At 46.5% G+C, this 10,285-nt stretch overlaps 1 protein-coding gene across 3 annotated transcripts in view; it reads right to left on the bottom strand.

The window, feature by feature from the left end:
- Nucleotides 1-2,513: 2,513 nt before the first annotated feature.
- LIPH (lipase H) overlaps nucleotides 2,514-10,285 on the bottom strand; it is a 49,707-nt gene continuing 41,935 nt past the window's right edge. For all 3 annotated transcript variants that reach the window (XM_082392981.1, XM_082392982.1, XM_082392983.1), the window contains 2 exons: nucleotides 8,442-8,615; nucleotides 2,514-6,863 (listed from right to left, as the gene is read on the bottom strand). In XM_082392981.1, the coding sequence (XP_082249107.1) occupies nucleotides 6,776-6,863; nucleotides 8,442-8,615 (262 nt within the window). In that variant the 3' untranslated portion in view covers nucleotides 2,514-6,775. The remainder of the gene's footprint in view (nucleotides 6,864-8,441; nucleotides 8,616-10,285) is intronic.

Raw genomic sequence — 10,285 nt, 5'->3', positions numbered from 1 at the left:
ATCTTCCTACGTTTGTCTCTGTCTCGTTCTCCACTTACTTGCAGGCTCTCTGCCAGGCGCTAGGTGGTACGGGGTGAATCACCAGCCCTGCCCACAGCGAGCTTGCACTCTAGTGGTCAAGACAGCCTTGTCGACCACCAGGCGTAACACAAAGCAAATGCAGCCCGCGTAGAACCAGAGGCGCCAATGCAGTGCGGTGGGATAGTCAAAGCGACCACGGAAATAAGGAGAATTTCCTTTTATTGAATGCCTACTATGTGCCCATTATCCTTAATTCTCACAACAATTTTGCAAGGTTGGTATTTTTGTATTTATTTAACAGATGAAAAATCCAAGTCTCAGAAAGATTAAGTGACATTCCCCAAGAGAGTCACGATTAGAATCCAAGTCACCCTGGGTTCAAAACTAGTGGTCTTGCACTGAGTGGATTCATGGAAGAGGTGGGGTTTGAGTTCACCTTAAAGGATGAGCAAGATTTCCACAACAGAGACAGGAGGGAGAAGGTGAGCTGGGGGCCCCAGTTTCCGTGAAGCCTAAAGGTGTGTGAGAAATGAGTGAGAAGGTGGGAACAAACTGGAAAGCATGGAAAGGCAGCTAAGGAGTTGGAGTTTGTTTTTTAATATAGTACTTGGGGAGAGACCGATAGAGGCGTTTAAGCAAGAGAATGATGTAGTTCCCGTTTTAGGATGTGTTGCCCTGGCAGATGATTAGACTACATTCTGAGTTTGTAGCAACAACTGTCTTGGTGAGAAAGGAATCAGGCCTGAGCCAGGGCCACAGCAGTGGGGAGGAAGGTGGACAGACTGGGAGGAGTTGAGTTCGTAGGACATGGCTGATTAAATGGAGAATGACAGAGAGGATTCCAAAATGTCACAAGCCTGGAAAACAGAAACCGTCCTTGTTGTATCATTCAAAGCCCCTCCTGGGCCAAATAAAGAGCACCTGTCAGAAGTCAAAGTGCACAAAGTCCTAGCAATTCCACGTCCAGGAATTTAACCCATAGATACGCCTGTAGGTAGACAAAGATGTATGTTCAAGGGTATTCTCTCAACTTTGTTTTGATATGAGGATATTGGGAACAGCCTAAATGCCCATCATTTGGGGACTATTGAGGTTAGTTATTGTATATTCACAAATGGAACACTAAGTAGCTTCCTGAAAGAGGGAGACAACGTTATGGATCCTGATACAGTACAGTAGCCAGATAGATGGCTAGGATAAAAATCAACCAAGTTGCAGTGTTAGACTATACTATGACTCATTTGTAAGAAGAAGAAAAAAAGATATACTTTTCAAAATACTGAAGTATTTATGAATGAAATGACTCAGTGTGTGAGATTTGCATTAAAATAATGGGATGGGAGTGTAGTGAGTAGGGATATAAGTAAAACAGGATTGGCCATTGAAGTGATAATTGCTGAAGCTGGATGATGAGCACCTGAAGGTGGATTTTATACCATTTCCCCTATTTCTGTGTATGTGTAAAATTTTCCATTTTACAACGTGGGGAAATGTTCTCAGCCTTCCAGTCTCATTTTCTCCCTTCAAGTCTCCCGTTCCAGCTAAACATGCACTGTGTAGGCACCGTGTTCGTTTGTGCCTCTGACAACACTCTTCCCTGGGAAACTTCTCTGCCTGAAAATCCCTACTCTTTCAGCAACACCCGGGGCAGTTGTCACCTCCTCTGAGAAGGCTTCTCCAGCTCCTACAGTCAGAAAGGTTGTGCCTTCTCTGTGCTCGGGGCTGCCTGTGGAGTGTCTGTATTCCTGTGACTGCAAATACTGTGCTCCAGTGTCAGCGTCCATCTCCTCGGGAGACACTGAACACTCCTGTGAATGAGACACGGTCTCACCATCCTATGTCTATGCCAACCCTTAGCCCTGTGCTTGGCTTATTATTGGCACTTAATAATAGTTTGTTAAATTAATGGAGCGGGTCTACGGAGGAAATGATTGGTTGTTTGGTTTGGAACATGCTGATTTTGAGAAGTCAGAGGAGTACAGGAGGAAAGTGAATAACGATACTGAGCTTGTGCTAGAAGTGTGCAGAGCAGAGAACACGAAGAAATGCTCCTGCTCTCAAGGACTTCACTTTGCCTTTGGTTGGGGGAGAGGATGGAGAGAGTTATAATCATAGAGCATGATGGTGTCGCAGAGGAGACAGACGTGGCCAAGCTTCCAGAGAAACAAGTATCCTCATCCCTCTTGTGGATGAGTGGCTGAGCAGGTGTTCAGATGGAGTCACTCGGAGGGCTGATGCAGCCCACAGCTGTGAGTGCTGAGCAGGACCGAGCCCTCCTCGGCCCCTCCCGAGCCCACGCTCTTTGCTCTGCCCCACACTGCCTCTCAACAAGCAGGTGAAGATCCAGAGCTCGGGTTGAACATTCAGATTTAGAGGTCATCTGTCTAGAGGAGACAGTTGAAATGGGAGGAGGGAAGGGCTCTGAGGGAGACCATGAGAGGGAAAGTAACAGCAGCTGACATTCACTGAGTCTAGGCAGACTCACCCCGCAGGACTTTTACACACATGAATGTATTTATTATATAACAACCTTCATGAGGCAGGGGCTCCTAACAGCCCCCACTTTACAGTCCAGAGAATGGAAACTTAGGCAGAGTGAAGTCAGTCGACAGAAGTCACACCCCAGCAAACAGCAGAGCCTAACCGCTTACCCTCCACTGCCTTTTTCAGAGAGAAGACTGAGATCAGAAGCCCGGTAAGAAAATAGTGGAACTGGTGAAAGAGAACAAGATTTCATTCAGGGATGTTGGATGAGAGATAGGGTGGTGGGGGAAGAGTGCACTGTGGGCCCAAGAAAGACTGTTAGAAAGGAACCAGTGCACAGTGTCCAAGTCCATGGGAAAATCCAGCAAGGAGACCTGAGGGGTTGTGGGACTCGGCCAACACCAGGTGACAAGGGACCTTTGACAGAGCTCTTCCGGGAGATGCAAACCTGATTGCCTACAGGCTCACTGCCCAAGCCCCTGCTTGCTGCCCCTGACTTACCCCCCTTGCCTCCTGTTCTGATTCCTCCTGCTCAGCCTGTCTGTTTCGGGGAAGGGGCCCTGCTCCCCACTCTCAGCCCGCCTCTCTCCAACCCTCCTGACCCCCAGCCCAGCACCTGCAGAGCCAGCTCTAACCAGCCGGGGTACCGCCTGCAGGCTGTACGGCCTCCCCTGAGGCCACTCACTTGCAGCACATGCCAGGCAGCGTGTAAAGGACAGCAGCAACCCTCCCCAGGGACACATGCTGGACTGGGGAACAGGTAGGGGCTAGTGGTTCAGGGGAGTGGGAGGGAAGAAAAGCCAAGAGGCTCTAGTGAGAGCAAATTAGCCAGCCACTCCCCATGGGTCTTTATCATGGGGCTCAACCACGTTTCCTGGCTTAATTGGATCTGCACGGAGCAATTGAAAGGAGTAGCTCTGATCAGACCACATGGCTTTGCTTCCCCATCCCCGCTCCAACCACAACCAATGGGAACAGGATGGACACCTGCCCCAAGAGGAGGATCTGAGGGCTGGATCCTCTCCCTGAGCTTTGGGATTGGGCCACATAGTAAGTGAGTGGCCAAGGACCCAATGGTCCCAAGGACCCCAATGATCCACAGCTGCCCTGTGGAGGGAGCAGAGCTGAGTCAGAGAGATACGTGGCAGAGCACGAGGGTTAGTAAAGGCCTATGGACTCTCATTGCTGAAGGTCCAGGGCATCCCCATCCCTGCCCTTCCTGAGGTCTGATGGCTCAGCTCTCCCTGGGGTTCCACAAGTCCTCTCTCTAATAAAATCCGGGTAAATATGAGTGGATTTCTGTTGGTGGCATCCCAGGTCAGGAATGAGAACATGGGGCAGGGGTCTGAGGGTGGGAGGTTCTAAGTTTAGGTTTTGGGAATAAGTGTGTTGATGTCTAAAACAGAACGCAGGTGGCTCCCTCAGGTCCCTAAGGACAAATCCACTCCATTCTGTTCAACAGACATGTGTTGAGCACCTGCTTTGTGCCTGGCATTGTGTTAGGTGCCAGGGCAGCAAAGACAAATAAGCAGCAGCTGCTCTTGTGGTGCTCACAGTCTTGGAGGAGATGCAGACGTGGAAACATATTACAATATGGCTTAATACAAGCAGCAATGGTAGCACATACAAAGTGGGTGGTGGAAGGGAGTCGTGGAAGAGCAAGCCCGGCTTGGAGTCACCCAGGAATGCCTGAGGGTCCTGGAGGGTTTTAGCTGAGGTGCAAAAACAGGAGCTGGGGAGAGCAAAATCTCTTAGGCTTCAGGATAGATGGGCTTGCTGAAGGATGGTATTGGGACCACCTGGAAGTTGCGAAGAGGAGTGAAAGCAAGAGCCAAACTCTCTTTTTCCCAGGGAGCCTGGGAAGTGGGCAGTGGGCCTCCAGAGATAACAGAGACAAGAGTAACAAAGGTGCCTGGGAGAGAGGTCTAAGGCAGCGAAGGGTGGGCACCTCTAGGGAAATGGGCTGTGGCTGGGGGTGGAGGCCTGGTCTTTCCTCACAACCGAACATGGTTCCATAAGGCTGACAAGATAATGGGGAGTGTTCATTTAATCAGTATTTCCTGAGCACAGACTGCATTGTAGGCCCCACACTAGGCACACGGCCTCTGCCTGGCAGAGCAGCCTAGTGGAGAAGACAGACAGACAGTAATCAAATAATCATACACATAAATGTAAAAAAAACACAGCTTAAACAGTGAACAGTGCTATGGAAGGACAGGTCCGGCGGGCTCTGTGGAGAAATGGGGGCCAGGAAGACTCCCCTGAGGAAGTGACCATCCAGCTAAGGTCCAAACATGGAGTGGGAGATACTGGTGAAGACAGGAGGGAACAGGGTAGGCTGCAGTTTCATTGCATCTTGGGTTGGGTATTCAGACAAATACACTGACAAAAGGAAGGGAAGAGAGGCAGGGGTAACAAGAGACAGAGAGTAAAGTTCCAGGGGCCTTGGGAGAAAGACTGTGAGAAGAGAGTGGCCACACCTGTAACTGCCTTCATTTCACCTGATCACTGTTACATGAAACGCATTGAATTCACCTCCAGTCCAGGCAGCAAACTTCCTTCCTTTACTCCTTCATTTATCTGTTTGTTCACCCACCCACCCACTCCCCAGTGAGCCAGGCGCCGTGCTAGGAGACGGCAGGAGAAGAAGCTCAGAGACACCCACTGGCCTGAGGAGCTTCTACATTGATAGAAATGCTATTCCTGGCATTTTCTTGATGTTGTTTTGATCCCCTGCTTACTAAGGAAGGCAAAGAGCCCAAAGAAGTGACTGTGCTAATCAAAATACAGGACCAATAAAACTCTAAAAACGAAATCAGGACCTATCAGCACCGGGATCTCTGTATCCACCACTGCTGAGGAAGTGTAGGAAGGAGGAAGGCTGAAAAGATGTCCAAGTGGGCAGGAGCGTCGCTGAGCCTTTCTCCTTTCAGAGTTCAGACATTCGCTGCAGGCATCTCGCACTTAAGTGGAATAGACTCTGGACTTGCTATATAGGTATAAATAAAGTGTGCCACACTGGATTATATTTACAGAGTTCCATCATTTATGAAATGGAGAGTCTGTTTCTTTAAAATACAGCTCTCCACTCAGAAAGCAGTAGAAGAGCAGCCACTTGGATGGGGGGGAGGTTAGTGGACCTATGACTCTCAGGAATCCCAGGAACCTTCCTGCAGTGGCCGCAGCTGGGGGATGGGTGATGTCCACCCCTTTGGCTCTGTCTCCCCCCTGGGCATCTGACCTCAAGTGGTTCTGACCTCTCTGACCTTGGCCCTTGGGAGGGCCTCTTGACTTGGCTGCTGTTGTCATTTCAGATTCATGGATCGCACCTCTTCCTACGGAAGCCTGAGAATTCCTCAAACTGGGAGCTTCAGGTGCTCCAAGAGCAGACCGGTTAGTGCTTTGAATTCACATCTTGGCAAAACAAGTTATTTAGCATCTCTCCAAAAGGTTAACATTAATTAACCTCTAACAGGTGGGATTATGGATAGCATATTTTCATTTTGCATCTGTGCATTTTTGAAATTTCCTTCAATAATTACAGATTACATTGGTAATAAAGAAAAACAAAACATTTCTTAAGTATTGCTTAAAATGAGGGTTGCATGTAAAGTGATGCTTCTTCACCTTAAGTGAAAAACAAGCTCTGCTTTTTCTCTCCTGCCTCTCACTCTATCCCTTGTCCCTGTGAGCGAGGCTGCCCCACTGCTTCATCTGCTCTTCTTCCCTCATCCACTAGTCCCAGCAGCTGCCTTCTTGGCTGTTGGTCTGTCCCCACCTCCTCCTGCACCAGCCCCACTTTAAACAAGGCAGGAAGCCATTCCCTCTCTGTGCAGAGCCTGGAGGGATCTGGCACAGGGAACATGGGGTCGAGTCCAAAGTGAGGTCTCCAGCCAGTCCTTCCCTTTAAGATGCTTGGCTGGCCACTGTGATTGGCAGAAATGCCCGAGTGACAGGCAGCAGAATCGACAGTTCGGAACAAATGAGGCCCCAGGACACAGCCTAACAAGACACTGGGCCGTCAGGAGCCTGGCTATTTCTGACTTGCCCTATTTAGGGGCTCCCTTCCCAGGACTGTTTCATAATCCAGGGTCACTTGACATTTTGCAATATGACATCCACAGGACATGACTGTAAAAAAAAACAAAACAAAAAAACCCCTGGTTATTCCGTACTTTTTATGCCTTGAGGAGAAGGCGAGGTGAAGCTTTAAAAATCCTGTAGTTGTAGCATTCTTGATGTTACTGGTACCCGGGTGTCCTGACAACAGTTACATTTGCAACTCTGGGCAAAGAATAGGTTGGAAGACTGTTTCAACATTTTCCATCAGTACAAGATCATACCGACACAACTGGGGCCTGTGAAAATAAGATGAAATATCCTTGTCAGTACAATAATAAAATTACCCCATTCTAGTAAATTATATCATCTCTTTCAGATATAAAATTATTTAGCAATTATTTTTAATGTTCTAGGGAAATGCTTGTGGTAAATAAGCAAAGCCACACCAATAACAGCAAAAAAATCAGGGTGTAAAATTTTATTTACCATATAACTTCACCTAGGTTTAAAAACAAATAGAAAGAAGATTAGAACGAAATAACCAAAAATTTTAACAGTAGTTGCCTCTGAATAATGACATTATCCGTGGTATTCTTCTTCTTCCTCCTAACACTTTCTGTACTTTCCAGATTTTATAAAATGAATATGTATTCCTTTGATAATCAGGGAAAGAAGTATTAAAAAGTCCCAGTTTTAAGATGTAATGACTGGGCTTCCCTGGTGGTGCAGTGGTTAAGAATCCACCTGCCAATGCAGGGGACACGGATTTGAGCCCTGGTCCGGGAAGATCCCATGTGCTGCGGAGCAACTAAGCCTGTGCGCCACAACTACTGAGCCTGCGCTCTAGAGCCCGCAAGCTACAACTACTGAGTCCACCTGCTACAACAACTGAAGCCTGTGTGCCTAGGGCCCGTGCTCCTCAACAAGAGAAGCCACCGCGATGAGAAGCCCGCGCACCGTAACAAAGAGTAGCCCCCGCTCGCCGCAACTAGAGAAAGCCCGCACGCAGCAACGAAGACCCAATGCAGCCAAAAATAAATAAATTAAATAAGTCAATTAAAAAGAAAAAGAAAAAAGATGTAATGACTATCCTCTTAGAAAAAAACAAAAAACTTGTATTATTAAATGTTTTGAGGTATCCTAAACCTTCAGGAAAAAGGAATTTATAAACATAAAGTAGTAACTGCTCACATCACTTCCTGTCTCTGTCCACAGATTGAACACTAGGAATATATGTAGGAGTGGCATTGCTCACAAAACACACATACCATCAGAGCTTTGTTCTTTCTCCCCCTCTTTGTCTCTGCCTCTCTCTCTTTCTACACACACACACAAACACACACACACGCAGTTTATTTTTTCTGAAACCAATTGAGAATAGGTTGTTTACCCCTTAATACTTCAGTGTGTATTTCCTAAGAACAAGCACATTCTCAGTGCAGTTATCAAATTGAACATTGATATAGTAGTTGTATCCTGTATCAATGGAATAAAATATTCCAAATTTTCTGTACCTTTTTTAATGCTAGGCTGTGTTTTATCAGTTTGCCAAATTATATGAGGGTTTCTTTTCTACAACAAATTATCAGCTTGCAAGCAGCATGGGTAGAGTGATTAGGGAGGAATCGTGTAACTCTAAGCATATAACAACATTGTTTCTTTGGATTATTGGACGGTTTGTCTTTAAGTGCATACCAGTAAATTTTTCTTGGATTGCTGGGCAACTTATTTTTATCAAGTCTAGTTTTGGAAAACCCCTCACTTCTTTCATTGTGATTGATGAAGTCCTGTTAAAACGTAAGACCGAGCGGATTGGACAGGAACCAATAACATCTTTGGAAAACAGGGGCTTGTCAGACGTTGCCTCAGCTCACCTCTCTGGATGGGCAAGTGACCTTAACTTCATTCGGAGAATCCTGAGCTTGTACCTCGGGCCTATTACAGATCCTGTAGAGAAAACCAAGGAAATGGCTGCCACTTTTTCTAGATCTTGATTGAATCTTGCAAGCAGACTCACTTGGTGGTATTTCTGAAATGTTGTGGGTTCACTGGAAGGAAGAAATAATATATTTTTAAGTGGATATGAATTACCAATGAAAGAAAACAGTTTTGAAGCCTACAAATCACTCATCAGCAAGTAGCCATTTGACCCCATAGCCTGCACTAGCCGACTTTCATGGGCAAAGTCCATTGGATTCCAAGGGACTGCATAAGTGAAGCTGCCGACCCCAGGACTGATGAGATGCTGTGACATTGGAAACGTATGCGCTGCCTACTATAGGCCAGACAGCATCCTCATCTCTTGACGCATTTCTCCAATCCCCTGAAAAATTCTGCAAGGTATTATTGTCTTCATTTTACAAACAAGGAAACAGATGCTTGCAAAGCTAAAGCTCACCCAGGTCACAGGGCTTCTCTGTAGCAGTGCAGTGATTAAAACCCAGTTCTGGCTGAGTTCAAAGTTATGGTCTTTCCGTTAAACTGCATTGCTAGATGCACAGGTATATTTTTTAGCCACACTAGATACTAACTTATTTTTTTTTAATGCAAGCCGCCCTATAAGTTCTTTTTTTAGTTATTTTTAAATATTTATTTACTTATTTGGCTGTGCTGGGTCTTACTTGCGGCATGCAGGATCTTCGTTGCTGCATGCGGGCTCTTATTTGCGGCATGTGGGATCTAGTTCCCTGACCAGGGTTCGAACCCGGGCCCCCCGCATTGGGAGCGTGGAGTCTTAACCACTGGACCACCGGGGAAGTCCCTAGATACTAATTTAGAAGTTGTGCTTAAGCATATATTTTTTCAGTTCTGCCCTCAAGAGAAACCTTAAAACAGCTACATCCCAGGTTCCAATACTTTTTTTTCCAAGTGTGTGGAGATGTTTCCTACAATTGGAATCCCAAATTGAGCCTAAGGTGTATCCACTAGGGAGATTCACCTGGGTACTGTCCCTCTGGGGAGCTGCAAGAATAGGCTGTGGAGAAATGATTGCTCTAGGAATGAATCCTTAGTTTGGAGGTCGGGATGGGGGTGAGAAGGTGCCTGTCACCCCAGCCTCACTGTGCAGAGCAGAAGTGCCACAAGTAAAACTAATCCAAAAGGTTGCCCAGATTTTGGTTTCTAAATACCATCTCCACAAAATGGAACTAGGGCTCCCTGGAGAAATGGTTGATTCCAGGGCTAGGGCAGGGAAAGTACAAAGTGATCCTGGAACAACATGTGTGCCAAAAGTAAGGAAACACTCAAAGAGTGATGGAGATGTTCAAAAAAATATAGAATCACACCCATTAGGGTGGCTACTGTGAAAAAAACAAAAACAGAAAACAAGTGTTGACAAGGATATTGAAAAATTGGAACCCTTGTACACTGTTGGTGGGAATGTAAAATGGTACCGCCACTATGGCAAACAGTATGAAGGCTCCTCAAAAAATTTAAAATAGAACCACATGATCCAGCAATTCTAAGTATACACTCAAAAGAATTGAAAGCAAGGTCTCCAAAAGATATTTGCACACCCATGTTCATAGCAGCATTATTACAATAGGCAAGAGGTGAAAGCAACCCAAATGTCAATCAATGGATGAACGGATTAAAAAAATGTGATTTAGGGCTTCCCTGGTGGCGCAGTGGTTGAGAGTCTGCCTGCCAATGCAGGGGACACGGGTTCGGGCCCTGGTCTGGGAAGATCCCGCATGCCGCGGAGCGACTGGGCCCGTGA

The sequence above is a fragment of the Balaenoptera borealis genome, assembly GCF_965194805.1.
Source record: "Balaenoptera borealis genome assembly, chromosome: 5".
Taxonomy (NCBI): domain Eukaryota; kingdom Metazoa; phylum Chordata; class Mammalia; order Artiodactyla; family Balaenopteridae; genus Balaenoptera; species Balaenoptera borealis.
Note: the sequence above shows the minus strand (reverse complement) of the source record. Positions and strands in the feature narration are given on the sequence as shown.